The sequence below is a fragment of the Capra hircus genome, chromosome 3 (genome assembly GCF_001704415.2).
Source record: "Capra hircus breed San Clemente chromosome 3, ASM170441v1, whole genome shotgun sequence".
Taxonomy (NCBI): Eukaryota; Metazoa; Chordata; class Mammalia; order Artiodactyla; family Bovidae; genus Capra; species Capra hircus.
The window spans coordinates 38717055-38740083 of NC_030810.1; the positions used below are offsets into that span (position 1 = coordinate 38717055).

At 37.8% G+C, this 23029-nt stretch overlaps 1 protein-coding gene across 1 annotated transcript in view; it reads left to right on the top strand.

Moving 5' to 3' along the window:
• ALG6 (ALG6, alpha-1,3-glucosyltransferase) overlaps window positions 334–23029 on the top strand; it is a 56746-nt gene continuing 34050 nt past the window's right edge. Inside the window, exons 1-3 of the mRNA XM_018045050.1 lie at window positions 334–444; window positions 3050–3325; window positions 17981–18065. Coding sequence (XP_017900539.1) covers window positions 3244–3325; window positions 17981–18065 — 167 coding nt within the window. The 5' untranslated portion in view covers window positions 334–444; window positions 3050–3243. The remainder of the gene's footprint in view (window positions 445–3049; window positions 3326–17980; window positions 18066–23029) is intronic.

The following is a 23029-nucleotide window of genomic DNA, read 5'->3' on the forward strand; positions in this document are numbered from 1 at the left end:
TCTGGCTCCTCAAGGGCATAGGTCCAGAGGAAGATCTCCTGCTCGTTGGTGAGAACTAGCCATGGGCTGTCCACTGTGTGAAGCGCGCCAGGACTCTCCCCAAACAGGAATCCGTAGACTAAGCAGCCGCTCAAGCCTTGGCCACGATCCCAGGAAAGAAGAGCAAGGGGCTTTCCACCTGCCCCAAGCCTCACCCGGACACCAGGCCTCTCGGATTCCAGCGGCTCGTGCTTTGCCTCCGAAGCCCGCCTTCTCCACTCCGCGCCTTTTCCCCGCCCCTCCCCACACGCTCGACGGGCTCGCGCCCGCTCCGGGCACGCGGACGGTGCGCGAGTACGCGGACGCGGAAGGAAGGCCGGCTGCGCTCTCCGCCGCGGGGGCGAGCGCGCAGGCGCCTTCCTGGAACCTGCTGCGGCGCGAATCCCTACGTTCGAGAGCGGTGGGGTAAGAGGCCAGGTCCCTGGAATTCTGGGGCGCTTGGAGGGAGGGGGGAGGGCCTGGGGCTTGGCTGTCTGGCCCCCTGCTCCGCTCCGCTCTAGGGAAGCCAAGCCTCCTCAGTCCCGCCCGCAGGCTCGATTGGGGGCCGGGTCGGGGATGCGGTGATCATGGGGGTACCTTGGACTGGAAAGCTTGGCACCCTTGTTCCTGCGGTCCTGGGGGTCCGGCCCGCCGGAGAAAGGGGCAAGCACACCAAGAGGGGGCTCTTTGGCGAGATGTGCCGCCTTGGGATAGCACGCTCCCTGGCTGTGCTGTTCATCTGGGGGAGTGACCTTTTCGGACCGAAAGGAACAAGTTTGACCCTGGGACATGGACGACAGACATTTTTTCTGCCGAGACGCACCCTCTGGGTAAAGTGGGACAGAAGAATTCTCTGCTGCCCGCGAGAATGGGTTAGGAAGCTACTGTACTTTGTTGTACAGAAACGAAAAACAGTAAAACAAAAAACAAACAACCCTTTTTATTGTTCGAGGAGAACAGATCGGTTAAGAATCTCATATGATAATATCTTTAACCACAAAGGACTCAGTACAATTAGGTACCTTCCTTCTTTACCCGAAGATCTCCATTCAGCAAATACTTTGAGTTACCTGCTCTGTGCCAGCCTTGTTCTATGAGCAGGAAACTGGGCAGCGTCTAAGATAGGAGGATCCCTGCTTGCTTGGAGCTTATATTCTAGTTGACAAATAAATGTTATTTCCTTTGTAACTTTTATTATAACATGTAAAAAGAAAATACTGTCCACAAATCATAAATTGTAACTAACTGATTTATCATTAAGTAAACACATCTTTTAACAACCACTTAAATCAGGAAGCAACATGTGGGATCTAGTTCCCTAACCAGGGATCGAACCTGGGTCACTTGCATCTGGAGTGCAGAGTCTTAGTCACTGGACCTCCAGGGAAGTCCTTGTTTGAGCCTTTTAAAGAGTAACTCCTTTCTTAAGAAGAAGCTCATTTATTTTTGGACAACTCTAGTTGTTAGAAAAGTTTTCCTAACATTTAATCTAACACTGGTCATCAGGGTCATCTGGGTCCATCCAGAGCTGATCTGTTATCTGTTGCCTCCCTTTCAGTACTCAAGCAGTTTTTGTTTTTTTTTTTTGTTTTTTTGACGTTTAAGTGCAGAACTTTGACTTTATTATCCCTGTAATGATTTCTGGAGTTAGATTTGGCCCATCATAGATGTTGTCTAAATCTTTTTGGATATGATCCTTTCATCTGTCATCAGTTCTGCTGTTGTGCTCTCAACAAACTTGATCAGGGAGGTCCCTGGTGGCCTAATGGTTAGGATTTCGTGCTTTCATTGCCATTGCCCTGGTTCAGTCCCTGGTTGGGGAACTGAGATCCCACAAGCCCTTTGGTGAGACCAGAAAGCAAACAAACAAAAAACTTGATCAGCGTATTATTAGTTAAGCATTGTTATTCTTTATTTAAAGTTCATTATGATTATTAAGGGTCATTGATTGTCTTATTTTTGTTATTTAAATATGATCATCTGGAACTGTGGATAATTCATTTAACTTGGTTGTATTACTGATTAAAACTTCCACAATGGAATATCAGTTAAGTTATGGACTTTTAAATCCAGGACTTAGCATTTGTAAAATCAATTTTAAACTTGATATCTCTGCAGAAAATAGAGTGTTGTGTTGCAGTTCTGGAATATATAGTGCAACACGTTAAAAGAGGCTTTTTGAGTTAGACTAGAAAAGGATTTGAAAAGTTTATAATGGCCCATAAACTGTGTCAAACCTGGAATCAACGTGAGAAACTGATTTATTTTAATTTTTCTTCCTCCCTTGCCTCTGGTAGAATATCTTGTGATCAATGAAATGATCAAAGGTGGATGCAGTAAGAGGGAGGAAAGAAAAGGGAATTTGTATAAATAAAATTTGAATAATACATTCACATAGCCTTATTAAATGCTTTGAGTCATTCTAACTTATTGAAATGCTAGACTTACTAATTCTAGAGTTGTTCCTTGCTATTTTTAAGAAAGAAAAATACTTTTTTGACCTATCGGTTAAATGTGCCAATTTTCCCCTAAAATTTAGCACTGCATAGCTTGTGGGTTCTTAGTTCACTGACCAGGGATTGAACCTGTACCCTTGGCAATGAAAGCATGGAGCCCTCACCACTAGACCATGAGGGAATTCCCTGAATTAATTAATTGATTAATCTTTTGAGTATGAAACTTTTATTTTCCAATCTAGCAAGTCCTAGTTTCTCTAAATTTCCTTTATTTTATTTTTGGCCTCACCGATTGGCCCATGGAATCTTAGTTCCCCAAGGACCAGGGATCAAACTCAAATTCCCTGCATTGGGAGCATGGACTCTTAACGACTGCACCACCAGGGAAGTCCTGGAGAGCTAACCTTTTGAGGTTCATTTCCTGACTGTAGGACTAGGGAATAAGGAACTTAAAATTATCTGCTTTCCTTGACTGTCCCCTTCCCCCATTTCTCCATCTTTTGCTTTGGTTTAATGTTTGTTGTTTGGGCACTGTGCTCAGCTAAATCTTGGTATCTTTTTTGTTTTCCCTGCAGGCTACTTCTTCCTAGAGTTTAAAATCAATATTTAATTGGAAACGAAGCATCAATTAAAATCCTCTCCAAATCCTAATTCCAAATAATTGATAATATTTCTCTGATCAAGAAAGAAGTGATTGACTGCATGTTAAAAGTATTCCTGTATTAGTATTCCTGTATTTTTTTCCTCTTCCTGAATTCGAAGAAAAAATATGGAGAAATGGTACTTGATGACAGCTGCAGTCTTACTAGGACTAACAGTACGGTGGACAGTTTCTCTCAATTCTTACTCAGGTAATATATTTTTCATTTAATAGGTGAATTTTTTTTTGAATCTTTCTTTTTGTCTGTTTTTTGAGGTTTTTTGTTTTTGGTAATAGTTTATAGTTTTCTAACTGAGACAGAGAAGAATTTCAGGTTTTATTAGTATAGTCAAGAAAAGGCGCTTAAACATCTAATGCTAATAAATAGAATTTGTATAAGAGCTAAATAGAAGCACAGGCTTTGTAATATGAGAAAAGAAAGATGTATTCTAACTGGGAAGATGACAAATTAAGAAACAGTTATCTCTTAGCTGTTGAAGAGAGAAATGAGCTAGTACTTCAAAGGGGGAGCGGAATCAAAGAAGGCTTTTTTGTTTGTTTAGGGTAGAGAAGGCTTGTGTATGCATGCTTAGTTGCTTCACTTGTGTCCGACTCTTTGCGATGCTATAGACTGTAGCCTGCCGGGCTCCTCTGTCCACTGGATTCTCCAAAGATACTGGAATAGGTTGCCATGTCCTCCTCCAGGGTATCTTCCCGACCCAGGGATCAAACCTGAGTCTGTTATGTCTCCTGCATTGGCAGGCAGGTTCTTTACCACTAAAGCCACCTGGAAAGCCCAGGGTAGAGAAGGCATATTACTACCTTGAAAGGAAGAGAGCAGTGGAGAATAAGATTGGGAATGATGTGAGAGAAATGGAGTGGGGGTGGGATTGATGGAGTCTGGTCCTGGAGATTGGGGGTGGGATTAAATTTAACCTTGTGAATATTTATTTAATACCTCTCCAATTCCAGGCACTATGCTAAGGGCTAGAAATTTAAGGTGACTAATACTTAAAGGGGTCTCCATTTTAGTAGATAAGTAGTCACAATTAGTTCAGTTCAGTTCAGTCACTCAGTTGTGTCTGACTCTTTGCGACCCCAAAGTGGACTGCAGCATACCAGGCCTCCCTGTCCATCACCAACTCCCGGAGTTTACTCAAACTCATGTCCATTGAGTCGGTGATGCCATCCACACCATCTCATCCTCTGTCATCCCCTTCTCCTCCTGCCTTCAATCTTTTGCAGCATCAGGGTCTTTTCCAAAGAGTCAGTTCTTCACATCAGGTGGCCAAAGTATAGGAGTTTCAGCTTCAGCATCAGTCCTTCCAATGAATATTCAGGACTGATCTCCTTTAGGATGGACTGGTTGGATCTCCTTGCAGTCCAAGGGACTCTCAAGAGTCTTCTCCAACATCACAGTTCAAAAGCATCAATTCTTTGGCACTCAACTTTCTTTATAGTCCAACTCTCACATCCATACATGACTACTGGAAAAACCATAGCCTTGACTAGACGGACCTTTGTTGGCAAAGTAATGTCTCTGCTTTTTAATATGCTGCCTAGGTTGGTCATAACTGTTCTTTCAAGGAGCAAGCATCTTTTAATTTCATGGCTGCAGTTACCACCTGCAGTGATTTTGGAGCCCCCCAAAATAAATTCTGTCACTGTTTCCACTGTTTCCCCATCTGTTTGCCATGAAGTGATGGGACTGGATGCCATGATCTTCATTTTCTGAATGTTGAACTTTAAGCCAACTTTTTCACTCTCCTCTTTCACTTTGATCAAGAAGCTCTTTATTCTTCTTTGCTTTCTGCCATAAGGGTGGTATCATCTGAATATCTGAGGTTGTTGATATTTCTCCCGGCAGTCTTGATTCCAGCTTGTGCTTCATCCATCCCAGCATTTCTCATGATGTACTCTGCATATAAGTTTAATAAGCAAGGTGACAATATATAGCCTTGACATACTCCTTTTCCTATTTGGAACCAGTCTGTTGTTGCATGTCCAGTTCTAACTGTTGCCTCCTGACCTGCATACAGGTTTCTCAAGAGGCAGGTCAGGTGGTCTGGTATTCCCATATCTTTGAGAATTTTCCACAGTTTGTTGTGATCCACACAGTCAAAGGCTTTGGCATAGTCAATAAAGCAGAAGTAGATATTTTTCTGGAATTCTTTTGCTTTTTCAATGATCCATTGGATGTTGGCAATTTGATCTCTGGTTCCTCTGTCTTTTCTAAAACCAGCTTGACCATTTGGAAGTTCACGGTTCACGTATTGTTGAAGCTTGGCTTGGAGAATTTTGAGTCACAATACAATGTGATAATTAAATGTTGAAGTGTGAGTTTCAATGTTAACATAGAAAACGATCACAATGCATTGCAGAAAACTTTTCACAGGATGGCGTTTGAATTCAGGGTTTGAAAGATAAGTTGGCATTTGCTACGCAAATAAAATGGGGAACGTATTCTAGACAGTAGAACATGTGCAGAGATATGGTAGGTGGCATGAGAGCATGGTTGTAAGTATTTGGTATTAGATAGCATAAAAAAAAGGAAAGAAAGGATAGGGAGGCATGGCTGGAGATTTGGCTGTGTAGTTAGCTGTGTTTTAGAAAAACAACTTGTTTTTTTACTATTTTATTATTATCATGAAAAATGATTGTAGGAAGAAAGTTGGATGTAAAGAGACAAATGAGGCAATCGTAATAATAGAGGTAGAGTTGCTGTTTTATAAGTATTTACCAAATGCTAGACATTGAGTACTCTCCTTACTATCATAACCACTGAAGATAGGTATTATTTCTAGTTTACAAATGGAAAATGAGACAACTGATAAATGACAACTGTAACTCAAATATATTTTATTCCATAGTCAGTGCTTTGACCCTGCTCTATGGGATCTTAGTTCCTTAATGCCAGGGATTGAACCTGAGCCACAGCAGTGAAAGTGCCAAGTCTTAATCACTGGACCATCAGGGAATTCCTCATATATGTCTTATATGTCTTTTTAAAAAATCAGATTGTTAAAGTCCTATGAAAAACTCTGTTTGGATTTTAATTGGAATTATATACTATACCATTGATTAATTTGGATAATTGGTAATCATTAGCATAGTCAGGCTTCTAATTCATTAAGATGGTATGTTTCTCCATTTATTTAAATCTTTAATGTTTTTCAACAAAATTTTATAGTTTTCTACATGAAAGTTTTACCCATCTTTTCTTAGGTGTATTGCTAGATAGCCTATATATTTTTTCCCTCCCCATTGTTGATGGTATCTTTTAAAAAATTGCTTATCTAAATGCCTGTTCCAGGGGAATGAAAATGTGGTTGATTTGTTAATATTTGGCAACCTTCTAAAAATGATAATTTATCTGGAGTATGTTTTGAAGTGAAGTGAAAGTTGCTTAATCATGTCTGACTCTTTGTGACCCCATGGACTATACAGTCCCTGGAATTCTCTAAGCCAGAATACTGGAGTGGGTAGCCTTTCCCTTCTTCAGGGGATCATCCCAACCCAGGGATCGAACCCAGGAATCCCACATTGCAGGTGGATTCTTTACTAGCTGAGCCACAAGGGAAGCCCATGTTTTGAAACTTCTGTGTGAAAAAAAGTGATCTGTGAATTAGAGTATTATTTCCTTTTTTTTACTCCCTATTCTTTTTCTTTCGTTTTTCTTGTCTTCTTAATTCTAGTAGTTTATTACAGTGTTCAAGTAATGATTCAGGCATCTTTATCTTGTTCTTAATTTTAACGGGTGCTTTTAATTTATCATTGAGTATGTTTTTGTTCTTTCTAGCATTGAACCAAACTTGCATTCCTGGCATAACTCTATTTGTGATATAGTGCCTTTTTTAAAAAGTATATTGCAGATTGGCTTACTAATTATTTATGATTTTATCATCCATGCTCACAAATAAAATTGGCTTGCAGTTTTACTTTTTGAAATTCCTTTGTCAAATTTATCAAGGATGTGCTAGCCACATAAAATGAATTAGGGTGTATACCCTTTTTTCCTACAACCTGGAATAGTATTCAGAATTGAAATTGTTTGGGATTCATTTATTATTTTTTTGGCTGTGCCATATGGCTTTTAGGATCCTAGTTTCCTGACCAGGGATTGAACTTGTGCCCCCTTGCAGTGGAAGTGCAGTCCTGTGGAAACACCAGGGAAGTCCCATGGAATTGTCTGTAGTTTAAATGCTTGGCTAGAACTTGCTAACAAAACGATTTGGGTCTGAAATTCTCTTTGTGGGAAAACATTCAGTGACTTAAATTCCTTAATGGTTATAGAACATTTGGGCTTTCTGTTTCTTCTTGATTTATTTTATAATTTATATTTTTCTAAGAATTTGCTCATTTCAACTGAGTTTTAAAATGTGTTGTGAAAGTCGCTCAGTCGTGTCTGACTATTTGCGACCCCACGGACTATACAGTCCATGGAATTCTCTTGGCCAGAATACTGGAGTGGATAGCCTTTCCCTTTTCCTGGAGATCTTCCCAATCCAGGGATTGAACCCAGGTCTCATGCATTGCAGATGATTCTTCTCAGCTGAGCCATGAGGGAAGCCCACGAATACTGGAGTGGGTAGCGTGTTCCTTCTCCAGGGGATCTTCCCAAACTAGGAATTGAACTGGGGTCTCCTGCATTGCAGGCAGATTCTTTGCCAACTGAGCTATCAGGGAAGCCCGAAAATGTGTTGTTCAGTTCAGTTCAGTTCAGTCGCTCAGTCGTGTCTGACTCTTTGCGACCCCATGAACCGCAGCACACCAGGCCTCCCTGTCCATCACCAATTCCCGGAGTCCACCCAAACCCATGTCCATTGTGTCGGTGATGCCATCCAACCATCTCATCCTGTCGTCCCCTTCTCCTGCCCTCAATCTTTCCCAGCATCAGGGTCCTTTCAAATGAGTCAGCTCTCCACATCAGGTGGCCAAAGTATTGGAATTTCAGCTTCAACATCAGTCCCTCCAATGAACACCCAGGACTGATCTCCTTTAGGATGGGCTGGTTGGATCTCCTTGCAGTCCAAGGAACTCTCAAGAGTCTTCTCCAACACCACAGTTCAAAAGCATTGATTCTTTTGAAAGAAGCGCTCAGCTTCCTTTATGGTCCAACTCTCACATCCATACATGACCACTGGAAAAACCATAGCCTTGACTAGACGGAGAGGGATAAATTGGGAGACTGGGGTTGACATATACACTCTACTATATATAAAAGAGAGAACTATTGAGGACCTACTGTATAGCTTAGGGAACTCTATTCAATACTCTGTAATAACCTATATGGAAAAAGAATCTAAAACAGAGTGGAGATATGTATGTATATGTTTAACTGACTCACTCTGCTATGCAACAGAAAGTAACACAACATGGTAAATCAACCGTACTCCAATAAAAATTCAAATAAAAAATAAAATATATTGACGTAAATTATCATGTTTTCTTACCTTTTATATCCTTGCTGTATAACTAGTTATGGTTCCTTTTTCATTTCAGATATGGTTTATGTTGATTCATTTTAAAAAATCAGCCTTACTAGACATTTATTGATTTTATTAGTGTTTTCAAAAAATTAATTTGAGCTTTTCTTATCCTCTTAGTATGCTTGGCTTTATTCTTACATTAGCTGTTCAGCACATGCTTTAGCTTGTTAAGTTTCAGTCATTTCTTTCTAATTAAGTCATTTAGGCTATTCATTTTCTTTCAAGTACCACCCTACAGGTAATATTTTATACTTTCTATTGTGATTTTGCTTTGACTCATTAATAATTTGAAAGTATATTTAAAAATTTTCTAATATTTAGGCTTTAACAATGATCTCTTTGATATTTTAAATTTAATTATATAGTAGAAAATAACAACAGAGAGTCTTTATGAATGAGACTAATTCTTTGAAATGTGTTGAAACATGGGCTAGTATGTGATCAATTTTTTTAATGTTGTGTGTGTGCTTAATATGTGTATATTCTCCAGTTCAATAATCTGCATATACCCATTTCAGTTCAGTTCAGTTCAGTTGCTCAGTTGTGTCCGACTCTTTGCGACCCCATGAATCGCAGCACGCCAGGCCTCCCTGTCCATCACCAACTCCCGGGGTTCACTCAGACTCATGTCCATCAAGTCCGTGATGCCATCCAGCCATCTCATCCTCTGTCGTCCCCTTCTCCTGCCCCCAATCCCTCCCAGCATCAGAGTCTTTTCCAATGAGTCAACTCTTTGCATGAGGTGGCCAAAGTACTGGAGTTTCAGCTTAAGCATCATTCCTGCCAAAGAAATCCCAGGGCTGATCTCCTTTAGAATGGACTGGTTGGATCTCCTTGCAGTCCAAGGGACTCTCAAGAGTCTTCTCCAACATTACAGTTCAAAAGCATCAATTCTTTGGCACCCATTTACTCAATGTCAATTGTTCTGATGAAGTTTTTTTATATTCTTACTGATTCTTGCCAAATTGATCTACCAGTTATTGAGAGAGTGGCAGTTTCTTTTTGTAGTTTTGTCAATTTCCTTGAATATTTTGAATCTATGTAATTAGGTGATTTAGAATTTTTTTCCTTGTGAGTTGAATTTTATGACATGACTGTCATGTCCTTGTTTATTTACAGTAATGCTTTTGTCCTAAAGTCTTGTTTTCTCTAAAATTTAATGTTGCTTTACTAGTTTTCTTTAGCTAATTTTTTGCTTGATATATCTTTTTCTATTCTTTTACCCTCTACCTTTGAATCCCTTGGGCTTCCCTGGTGGCTCAGATGGTAAGGAATCTGCCTGCAGCGCAGGTTACCCAGGTTCAATCCCTGGGTCAGGAAGATCCCCTGGAGAAGGAAATAGCAACCCACTCCAGGGTTCTTGCCTGGAGAATTCCATGGACAGAGGAGCCTGGCGGGCTATAGTCCATGGGGTCACACAGACTCGGACACGACTGAGCGACTAACACTTTCACTTTCATTCAGAGATTGATTGCAAATCATCTAAACTAAGTAAGTCTAAAAGTTTACTTTCTTTGTCTTCCCTGGTGGCTCAGATGGTAAAGCGTCTGCCTGCAATGCAGGAGACCTGGGTTCGATCCCTGGGTTAGGAAGATCTCATGGAGAAGGAAATGGCAACCCACTCCAGTACTCTTGCCTGGAGAATCCCACGGATGGAGGAGCCTGGTAGGCTACAGTCCATGGGGTCACAAAGAGTCGGACACGACTGAGCGACTTCACTTTTCTGAATCCCTGTGATTCAAATCTGTCTAACCAATTCCCCTCCCTAATTCCATTTTGTCTCTCTTTCTGACTTGGAGGCTTTACTTCGTTTTGTCCTTTCAGGACTTACTCGATATTTTTCATATACATATTTAGCTTAACAAAATCCTTAATGCCATCTGAACAATGCTAGGGCCTTAGAAATGTTTTAACTATAGTTACAAATCTTTACTTCCTGCCTCAAATTAAAATGGTATTATTGCCTAAGATTTTATTTCTTTCATGATTTTAGGTTAGTCACTGTTGTTTTATATAATTAATATTTCCTGAGGTTTACCCTCATTTTCTTTGTCTTACGTAGTACATCTTTCTTTGAGAGCCTTTTCTTTCTTCCTGAAGTACATCTTTGGAAGAGTTTTTTTAAGAGTCTGTTGTTGGCAAACTCCATTTTTGACTGAAAATACCTTTATTTTCCTCTTTGTTGTGACGTTTTTATGGGTATTGACAGTTATTTTCCCTTAATATAAACATTTCAAAAATCTTCTTTCATTGTTTTCTAGTGTCTGTTGCTGATGTTCAGACATCAGCTGTCATTTTAATTGTATTTCCTTGGTAGATGATATGTCTTTCCTCTTTTGCTGCAGTTGCACTGTGGTATATCTACAGGTGAATATTAAAAAATTTATCCTCTTAGGATTTTTGATTTCTGTCTCTAGGGAGTTGTACCTTCTGTTTCTTTAGAAAATGCTTAGCCGATGTCCCTTTTCATTCTTTTTCTTTCTTGTTAGAAGTATGTTATATCTTTGTTCTTTTAATCATTCAACAGATATGAGTAGGACACTCACTTTGTGCCAAGTGTAGGTGGTATAGCAGAGAATAATTTTATTGTCTCTTCAAATACTTCTCTCTCATTTCTAATCTCCTTGTGCAAAGTCTTATTAGATACACGTTGGGTCTTTTCACTCTTTCCTCTACTTTAGAATTGCTTTTATTTTGCATCTTACAGTTTCTTCACACAGCTTTCTTTATAATCATCAGATCTAGCTCCCTGTTCATTACTTTTCTAATTGTGTTTGAGCTGCTTTTTTGGTTGTCTGTTGAGTTTTCAGATTTCAGCTATTATGTTTTTAATTTCTACAACTTCTACTTGTTTCCTATTTGGATCTTCTTGATCTTTCTGATCATCTCTTGTTCTTCAGCATACTCTCAGTGTGTTCTGTTTTGTCTTTAAATAGACTAACTATGCTTATTTTATATTACCTATCAGAAAATTCTGATATCTGCCATCTCATTTCATAGTTTGTTTCTGATGACTCTTGCTCATAGCATTTTGTTTCTTCATGAGGTTAGTGATTTTTTGGAATTGTGAGCTCATATTACCTAGTACTTATATCTTGTGGAAATTCTTTGAGGCCTGAGTTTACTGTGTATTTTTTCACAGAGGGTTTGTGTTGCCTCCTGCCAGGTACCTGGGCACTTTTCAGTTCAGTTCAGTCGCTCAGTTGTGTCCGACTCTTTGCGACCCCATGAATCGCAGCACACCAGGCCTCCCTGTCTATCACGAACTCCCAGAGTTCACTCAGACTCACATCCATTAGCAAAAGTCAAACCAGATTTTCATCTCAAGATTTCTTTGGCATATACTTTACATGAATTCAGGTCCCGAACAGGGTGAGTGTCGGCATATGGTTAGGAATTTTGGGGAGACTTCTTTTTTCATGTACTACTAAGAGCCAACCTACAGATAAATATTATCTTCACCATCTCGTCAAAGGTTTATTCTAGTAGAGATTTTTCTGACACTGAATTCCTATCTGTTCAAGTACAATGCTTTACCTACTTACTCATGGCATTGAGCTGGTCAGTACCTTGGGTAGTGGCCACTTAAAGATGTTTGGATACCCTCAGGACAAATGCTTACCCTTCTGGGTCTATCCTTTTTTTGTTTGTTTGTTTGTTTCTGGACTCTAAAGAATTCTATTATTTTGCTGCTAATTCAGCCATACATTAAAATTGTATATGTATAACATATAAAATAGATAATTTAAAAATATGTACTTTTCCTATACTGGAGGTGTTTTTCTGACTTTCTGTGTCTGCCATGTTGCAGGAAACTAGTTTCATCGGCATTTTTTAAAGATCCACAGGTTATTTTGATGTTTACAAAAGGTTGATACAGATGATGGTTGAAGCCGCAGAGTTGGGAGTGTCTGTATTGCAAGAGGAAAACAGATTTAACCACTGAGAAAACAGATTTAACCATGGAGAAGGGGAAATGATTAAAGGTGACTGAGAAGAAACAGTGTAGGATTAGAGCCTAGAGAAGTTACTATCCTGGAAGCCAGGAAATCAGGGAATTTTGAAAAATAAGGACTAGCTAACTGTCAAATTCTAGACATGTCAAATAGAATGAAAATTTAAAATAGAGGATCACTAGGAGGCCATTGTGAGCCTCCTAATTATCAGACCATAAATGACTAAGTGGGAATTAATAAGTGGACTTAGCAACTTTTAGGAACTTTGTTAGTGAATGGAAGGAGGGAGTTACTTGGTAGCTGAAATGGGTTATGGAGGGCTAAGGAAAAACCCAATTAAAAGTTGTCTTTGGAAATATGTGAGACAAATATCATGTGATATCATATATACATGGAATCAAAATGAACTTATTTAAAAACTCACAGACTCTCAGATACAGAAAACAAACTTAGAGTTACCAAAGGGGAAAGGGTGGGAGGGATACTCAGAAGGTTGGGAATAACATATATATATACTATATATAAAATAGATCATCAATAAGGACATACTTTATAGCACAGGAAACTATATTCAATATCTTGAATAATCTATAAGGAAAAAGAATCTGAAAAAGTAGGTATATATGTATGTGTAACTGAATCTCTTTGTTGGACACCTGAAACTAATACAACACTGTAAATCAACTATACTTCAAAAAAAGTTAAACCTTACTCTCAAACTGTTCTAAGAAAGTCAGCAGGACAAGAGTACTTTTGGATTACTCTGTAAGAAGAGTATTGTTACTGTACATGGAAATATTTGTAGCATCTTTTGTAGGTGGTTGTTACATTTTTTTAAAAATCATTTTTCAGATGAGGAAAATAGAAATGCCAAAATGGTTATTCTGTCAGACTTCCCAGCTCTGTCCTAAAGAGTGTTAACAACATTCGCACGCGACAAACTTCTGTATCGTAGGAGATTGGGAGGATTACTTAAAGAGTGTAACGTCTGTGATTCTGTTGAGATTTTTTCCCCCCTCTATAATTGAAATACGTTTTTGATTATAGTTTGTTTTTAACATGCTTATTTTAATTTGCTTTTCATTTTGCTTAAGATCGTAATTAGGAAACACTGGAGTGAGGAAGCTCAGGTGAGCTTGCTTAGTATTAGTCCATTATTTCTTTGGAGATGCACAGACTGTATGTTTCTCTCCGCTTACCCATTGTTATTTGTAATGTTTCTTCTTACTCACTGGGAACATATAAAAGGGGAATTATTAGGGAAAATTTTAGCCATATTCTCTTCTCTTAAAATGTTTAAAATTTCAATGTAAAGACAATTAGTACATATTGTTATCAAAGAAACTACTTGTTTTTTAAATTCTAACATAATTCTGAACAATTCAGCAATTAATAAAATGAACATTTAAGTGGTGCTTAAGCTCATTTTCCTAAGAACGAGACAAAATTGGAGCTTTGTAAATGTACACTAATATGTTTTCTTTATGTAATTCTGAATTTCATGTAAATGAATTTGTAGAATTAATCACAGTAGAAGGAATCCTTTTTGCCCTTCCCAAGTGAAGCTCCCTTAGGTGCAGTTGGGTTGTCCTTCTGGGTTGCTTTAAGGGCACTTTAGCAGTTTTAAAAACTTAAGTACTAATTTCATAGCCAGTGTCAGCTGAATTTATTGAAGTAGGTCAGACTCTGGATAGAAACTTGTTTCTCAACCCTAAAGAGAGTCATTATCCATTCTTCTATTTGTTAGAGAATGGTAATAAATTCCTCCACATTGACCACAAGTCTAGAGCAATTTCAGAAAATCTGGATAGTTGAGTTTTTTCAGGTATAGGAAATTACTTAAGATTCTCTATGACTTTTATTATCCCAGTGGACCAAAAAACAAAGGAAAGCAGACAATAAAAATCGATTCCTATCTTCCTATAGACAGTAGCTGTATGCTTAAAAAGAGAAACATACCCACCAGCGTACATACGTACATCTATAAAATGCACATGCAAGGATGCAGTTAATTCACTGGGGAATTATTTTCCTTTTTAAAGGAAATTGTAGGTTAATTTCCCATTCAGTTAACTCCCTTGTTCAGTTAACGGAGCAAGTTTTAATTGAAAGTATATACTGTATGTCTCACAATATGTTTCCTTTGAACTCTAGAAAAATCACATTCTGTGTCCATTGGAACTAAAATTCTCATTTGGGTCGCTATTAGAAAATAGTATAATCATGTGACAAAATATATGATACTGAAAACATAAGTATCATGAGAAGTCAATTTTTTTCCTTTTTAAAAACCTGCTTTACTTACCTATTTTGATTTCTGCCTTTTTTATATGCTGTTTGTTAAACAAAAGGAGATACTGCTCTGAGATATTGTGGTAACAGGTTTTCAATTCACTAAACAATTGATACACTTCGTTTGGTGTTTATTTTTTGTAATGTCTCTTGTCTTCTATTTCTTATTCAACTCATGACTCTATATGTATTCAAATCATTTCTTCTCTGACAAGGACTCTGGCACTGAGATTAAACGCCTGTGAGTTTGAATGTTACTGTGTCTTACTGACTGTATGATGGTGCACAAGTTATTTTAAAATTTCAGAATTTTAGTCTCCTCATCAGTAAAATGCTGATAAAATCATAGGTTGAGGATCAAATGAATTATATCTAAAGTTCTTGGCACTTTATTTTCCTCTTAAGTACTTAGAAATGTTTTCACTACTGAAGTTGCTAATAATTCTTTTTCCGTAATCACACTGAGAATCCCTCGCCTCATGTAAGGAAAATAAGTATTTCACTACTTGTTTGAATAATAAAATAATAATATAGAGGTTTGATAAGTAATGCTTAAAATATATTGTTGTTGTTCAGTCACTAAATCATGTCCAACTCTGCGACCCCATGGACTGCAGCATACCAGGCTTCCCTGTCCTTCACTCTCTCCTGGAGTTTGCTCAAATTCATGTCTATTGAGTCAGTGATGCTATCTAACCATATTATATATCTACATAAGTATGATGTCTATAGTTTGCCCTTCTGAGAAGTCAATAATTAATGATCAGTGTGCTTTTAATTTGTGCAGGAAGGTTTTGTGGCGAATTTGGCAGTTGAGATGGTTCTTAGACATTGGATATGAGTTGATACAAGAGTTATATGAATAGGGAGAGGGAATAAGCAGCATGAACGGAGGCTTGAAATTTCAAAATGTCAGATAGTGACGTAAAGATGTTTTGAGGCAGGAACCAATGTATGGGCATTGTGTTAAAGTAGCCTTGGCATAATTAATTGGTCTGTCACAAACTGCTTAGTGCTGCACATTTAGTAAGTGGAAAATCAGAGACTCAAAATTTCAAATCTTTTTAAACTTAAAATCCTTGTTATATCATATTGATAATATTGACATCCTTGCTACATCATCATTCAGAGAAGCTGCTAGGTGCAATTACATCCCGAGAAAGCAAAAATGAACAAGACACTGTACTTTCCAAGAGAGAGACAGGGGTAGGTTTTTGTGTGTGTATCCATGTGTCTGTACTGTGGGCAATTCTTTGTGGCAGTCACTCACTGTGTATACTCTTTGGAGATGTTAATCTGCTTTCCCCATGATTATAGGGAGTATCTCCTTGGTGGAGATGCTAGCATTTAAGGAATAGTGGCATAATACGGCTGTTAAAATGCAAAAAATCTACTTAATGTTGTGTTTCAAAGCTAGAGAACATCTGGGTTAGAGTAAAAAGTGATAATATGTCATTCACCAGTGTGGTACACCTTCCCAATGGATTAATGAATATATGACTACATGTGATTTTTTACTTGCTGATTGAGAAACCTGTGTCTGTACCGTACCTATTTGGGCTTTCTCATAAAATTTTGTAATCAACTGCTAGCTAAATAGTGGTTTGTTTACTATTAAGTGGAATTACCTTTATGTCATGTAAAATGATTTGAGGTTAACAACCTAATTGTTGAGGCAACAACTTAACCAAGTTGTGAGGCAATACACAGTAGGAGCTAGGAACATGAATTACAGAGCCAGTCTGCCTGGGTTCCAGTCCAGACTGTGCTACTCATTACCTCGGTGACCCTTGTTTCCAGTTTGCTAGCTATAAACTGGGGATGATAATAATCCCTACTTTACTGTTGTATTTGGCGTGTAGCAGATACTGTCTGTTGTTAGCTATTGAAGATCCATTCTCCCTTATTTGCAATTTAGAAGTAAACTATAAACTGGCAGTTTTTAATTCATTTGACATCAAACCCTGACCTAATCAATGTCTTTGGTTTTTGGTTCTATACTTGACCTTAGATTTATAGTTAGTTTGTAAAATATAGACATATGTTATTACAGTTGTTTTATGATACTTATTGGATAGTATAGTTTATAGTGTTTCTCATGAAATAAAAATAAACTTGGATATCTTGTGATTAGTATTATCAACTAGTTAATTAAAAACTAAGTAAAGGATTTTCCTGATGGTCTAATGGTCAAGACTGGGTGCTTCTAGCTCATAGGGTGTGGGTTCCATCCCTGGTCAGAGAACTAAGATCCCACATGCTGCACAGCATGGCCCCCCCAAAAAAAAAAATTAAAAGAAACCTAATTAGTGTTAATATTTATTGAATGTTTATGTGTACTAGGTACTACACAGAGCATTTTATGTTCATTATCTTTATTCCAACAATCCTTTAGGTGTGATAGTATTGATTCTGTTTTTAATGTGCTAAGGCTTAGAGAGCTAAGGTCATTTGCTCAGGGTCACGGTGTCACTCAGTGTGTTAGCAGGGCTAGAATTCAGACCTCATCTCTGACTTTTGAAGTCACTTCTGTGTCCTTTTCTTCCATCTATACTATCTTTATAGTTTAGAAAATTTTCATGAGGAAATAAAATCACTAGCATACTAAAGTATATATGTGTATGTGTGTATATATATGTATATATATATATATTTATTTATTTTTTAAGATTCTTTGCTTTATAGAATTTTTTGCCATTTAAGAAAAATACTGTCTTTCAGTGAACTGGAGTTAACAAAATTCCAATTTACAAGCAACTTTGGGAAATTTATATTGATTATGTTAAAGGAGGTACTTACATACTCTAAATACCGGGGAGGGGAGTTGAAAATAAACAAAAATTGGCTTTCTTTTAAACAGAAAATGCTAATTTAAAAAGCTTATGTAGCTGACAGTGGGACAGGAAGTTCTGTTTTGTTTATTAGGGCAAAGGAAGGCAGTGGAGCTCATGAGGTGAGTGCTCTGCAGTGAACATCTATTGGTTCCCACTCAGCTTCATGCGCTCCCCTAACATTATCCCAGTTGTGACCTTAGTATCTGCCCTTCCTCATTCCTTGAATGTGATTGCTGTAAGACAGTGATAAATAAAGTATAAATTTATTTTGCTTTTCCCCCCCTTATTATTTTAGGTGCTGGAAAGCCCCCTATGTTTGGTGATTATGAAGCTCAGAGACACTGGCAAGAGATTACTTTTAATTTACCCATCAAACAATGGTATGGATAATTTTAACTTGATTTTATTGTTTATCAGTCAGTTAATGTAGATTGTTTGAAGTTACCTATAAGGAAAATACACTGTTTCTTCATCTTTAGCATCCTCTCTTCGTATTTATTGAAGTCACATATGTTACCCTGTATATTGTCAGCTCATTTTGAAATTTTATCCTCCTGAAAGTTACCATATACTCAGCTACCAGCTGGAATATGATACTAAACTAGAACTTTAAGGATAGGACACTGTATGCCATGAAAGCTCCTCAGGATATAAACTGTGAAAGTTTATGGACTAAGAATATTTCTTTTGGTGGTTTCTCAGAGTTTCTCTGTTAGGAACGTATGAGATGTAAAGAAGCAGTAGCTTATGATGAAGAATGTAGATGTTCAAGTCAGACAGCCTGTGTATGTGTGTGTATTAGTGTTCAGACGGAGACTGTATTCTTTATCGGCAGTGTGAGCTTTGGCAAGTTATTTAACTGTCTCTGCCACAGTTTTATCACTCATAGAATAGAAATAATAGAATACATATTTCACTGGCTTATTGTGAAGATTGAGTAAAATGATTTCACTTAAAGCACTTACACCAGTGCCTGAAGTGTAATGAGCTCTCAATAAATGTTAGCTGTAGTTATGTCTTCAAAAAAAAATCTGTGCATTGCCATTTTTGTTGAACATGTTCTGATAATTGATGACAGTATTCTTTTTTACTTATTATGTGCCTGGTAGATTATTTGATTAAACCTGTTGTACAAACTGTTTTTATCATTCTCTTGATTGCTTTGGTCACTGCTTTTATTTAACTCCTTTATGAAAGAGAGTTATACATAAGAACTTCACATTGAACTCTCTATTAACAGGTTGGCTCTACCTACTCCAAATTCAGAATATTTATAATAGAGATCAGCTAAATATTTGTATTCTTTTCTTTTTTAAATAGATGTGTGCGTATGTGTTTTTTGGTTATTTTTGACCTCACTGCACAGCTTGGAGGATCTTAGTTCCCTGACCAGGGGTTGAATCAGAGGCCATGGCAGTGAAAGCACCAAGGTCTAATGTTTAAATGGTGTGATTTCTTTTTTTTGTAGTTTGAACTTTATTGTTATATCATTTATAATGACTATCATTGAAAAAGATATATCTCAATGGCATAGTTTACAAAACAGAAAATATATACTTGGGGCAGGTTCAATAGTGGATATAAATCTGTATTGGAAATAACATTTCTAATATTTCTAACACTTCTAATATTTTGAATTGTCTAATTTTGTCAAATTTGATCAGTTTGCCATTTTGGTTACCTAGTAATGTGACTGAAGAATGGTTTCTTATTTTTTAACTTCAGTTTTTCAAGTGTGAAGTCCTTCTGTCTTCATCTAGAAAGTTAGTTATAGTCAAAACTTTCAAGTGATATAGTTGTCTGAAATATGAAATCAGAATCTATCAGGTAAAATTTTAAAATGTCAGTTTTATAATTCTAAATTTAAAAACTGATTTATTCCATTTCATTGTACATAGTTGAAAGTTATAGAGGAAAGCAAATTTTTTCTTTAAATGACAATTTTTATAATTTTTATAATGACAATTCCTTAATGTGTGATGTCAGAAGCACTTTTGGCATTAAGTAGTAGAAAACCTAATAGTAGTTTAAGCAATAAAATAATTATCTCCATAAGTAGGTCTTTGCAGGGCTGGTAAAGTGGCTCAAGCAGTTAAAGAACTCAGGCTTTTCCATTTTCTTCCCTTTCCTTTCTTCTTGGCATGTTGGCTTTTCATCCTGAGGCTTTTTACCCCAAGATCAGATGACAGCCAAGGCTACCAGCACTGTGACTTTGTTGTGACTTTGTACAGCCATATTCAAGGCAGGAATAATAATACCTTATTTTTCATGTGTCTTTTTGTTGTGGAGCAAAATCTTTTCACCCTTAAAGCAATCATTAATAGAAATGCCTGGCTCAGTGCAGGCATGGTTTATCACCTGGGGTAGGAGAAGTGTCCACCTACCCTGAGTACGTTGCTTTTTAAAACAAGATCGCAGTTTTATAAGTGAGGAATTGTGGGACTCACTGTTTATTTCAGCATTGTTATAACTATGAGAAGCCTGAATATGTTTTGGTAAGGGAATGATTAACTAAAGTACATTTCTCCTATATGCATGTGTACATGTTTTTTCTAGGTAGACTCCTAGAAGTGGAATCTCTAAAGTAGCCGGTTATAATGGATACCAATACCAGAATATCTCTTACCCTTACCAATATTTAATAATACCACCACCAGACTTCTAAAATCTCCATTTCCTTGAGTACATGTGATGTTGAGTTTCCTTCGTGTCTGACTGTTTGTGACCCCATGGACTATAGCCCACCAGGCTCCTCTGTCAGTGGAATTTTCCCAGGCAAGAATACTGGAGTGGGTTGCCATTTCCTGCTCCAGGGGATCTTCGCAACCCAGGGATCAAACCCACGTCTCTTGTGTATCTGCATTGACAGGCAGATTTTTTGCCACTGTGTTACCTGAGAAGCCCCTGGTATATTTACTGATCATCATATTTTTCTCAAACTTGCATATTTATTTATTTCCCCCAGGTTACTGATGATTTGCTGATCTTTTTGGTAATGATTTGTGTGATTTTAAGATAAAAAATTATATTAACTTTCTCTGCTGTGTAACAAATGACCACAATAACAGTCCATACATTCAGTTTTCATTTTTGGTTGCCCTGTGTTCCTCATTGCTGTGCTGGGCTTTCTCTAGTTGTGGCAAGTGGCAGCTACTCTCTAGCTGTGCTAGGCTTCTCATTGCAGTGATTTCTCTTGTTGAGGAACGTGGGCTGTAGGTGCACAGGCTTCAGTAGTTGCAGTTCACAGGCTCAGTTGCCCCACAGCATGTGGAACCTTCCTGGACCAGGGATCAAACCTGTGTCCCCTCCATTGGCAGGAGGATTCTTAACCACTGTACCACCAGGGAAGTCCAAAACACACATTTATTATAGAAGTCCAGGCACAGCTTATTTCAGTATTATGATCAGAGTCTCCGGAGCCTGCAATTCAGTTGTCATTTGAGACTGCTCAGAGGCTCAGCTGGGGAAAGAACCATTTCCAAGTTCCCTCAAGTTATTGGCAGAATTAATTTCCTTGCATCTATAAAAGTAAGGGCTTTGGTTTCTTGTTAGAAGCTACCTTTATCTTTAGAGTCTCCCTGCAGTTTCTTGCTATGTGGCTTCTTCATTATGCCCACTTACTGACACATGACAGTTTTCTTCTTCCAAGTCAGTGAAAGGGAGTACTCTGTAGCTTAGCCAGCAAGATGGGATCTTACGTATATGTAAAACATAAGCAGAAGAATGATCATCCTATCACTTTTTTTGTACTTGGTTATCACATGTCTTGTTCACACTCAAGGGGAGGGAATTGATTGTACACGCACATGGCAGGAATACCAGGAGATGGGTTCATCGGTATGACTTAAAAGTCTGTCTGCCGTAGTATTCAGCAGTATATAATAGTATTCTGCATTTTAATCATTTGTTTTGGTGTGTGTATGTGTATAAAATAAATATCTTCTTTCTGTTCTTATCTTTGAATTTTTCTTAAGGTGTTTTTAATTAAATTTTTACATTTGATATATAGACATTAGACATTCTTTGAACTGTTCTTGAAACTTCTTTAAGTTGGGAACTGTTTTAAAATAGAATATATTTTTGCACAAAGCAAAAATAGCCACAATATATTAGAAAAAATTATATTTTGAAGTTAATGATAACACACTTGGAGTAATTTTGTAGTTTGCTGTGGTAGCTAGAGTTTTTTTCTGATAAAACATCTACTGAGATTACATGGGAATTCAGTGGGAAAGGACATTAGATTCCAATGGTATTTATCCAACTTTTCAGGTGGATCTGATACATATAAAGCAGGAGAATTAACTATTTGCTCTGTTTCTACAGGTAGGTTTTGAAGCTTTACTTGAAACACTTTTAAGCTATCTTGTTCCACGAATTTCTCTCTTCTTACTATGCATTTCCATAAAGATAGGTAGCACCTTTCTTGGCTCTATTATTCCTTCTTCCCAGTCCAACCAGTGGTTTTACTGTAAGTATATACCTTTGCATACTTCCCCTCCAGGCCTCCTTTGCTATCTCCAGTGGACCTCAGTGTTAAAGTAAATGAAAAATAGCTTTTGCCTTAGAAGAAGCTGAAAAACAAATCAAATTATATTATTCAAAATGTGATTTTTGAGTTATTGATGCTTTTCCACTACTGTATCCATCCCAGTGGTTTTGTAGCTAATGACTAATTAGAACTACTATTGCACACTCACTTTGTGTCAGGCAGTTGCTTAACAGTTTTAAATGTTTAATTCAGTCCTTCAACAATTCTGGGGTAAGTACAGTAAAACCTTGTGCTAATGTGCCCTATCATTACGTGAATTTGGAAATAACAGTTTGGTACCTGTGTTTGGGTCACCCTGTTTAGAGAAGTGGGTCCTCTGGTCTCCACTATTGGCCTGGCCCAGCTTCCCAGTTTCAAGCTGTTGAAAGGATCTCTGACTTGTATGGAGTTTCTTGGGTTCACTGTATCTTGACTTTGAGTTCCAGCCAGACAGATACAGGACCCAGGATTGCTCACATGGATGTTGCTGCCGGGGTAGATAACTGTGACCAGCAGGTACCATGCTGTACGGTGCCCATGGCTGCCTAGCATGCCTTGATCATTTTATTAATCTTCACTCGCTCACAAACCTACATTTTGTGTATCAGACACTAAGAAAAGTAGACCCTTTGAAGATGAATACAGTTGATCCTTGAACAACATGGGTTTGAACTGTGCAGGCCCCTTTATACATGGATTTCTTTCAATAGTAAATACTGTACTACAGAATCCACGGTTGGTTGAATCCGAGGTTGTGGAACCTAGATCCAGAGGAACCTCGGAGAGAGATGGCTGACTGTAAATTATATTTGG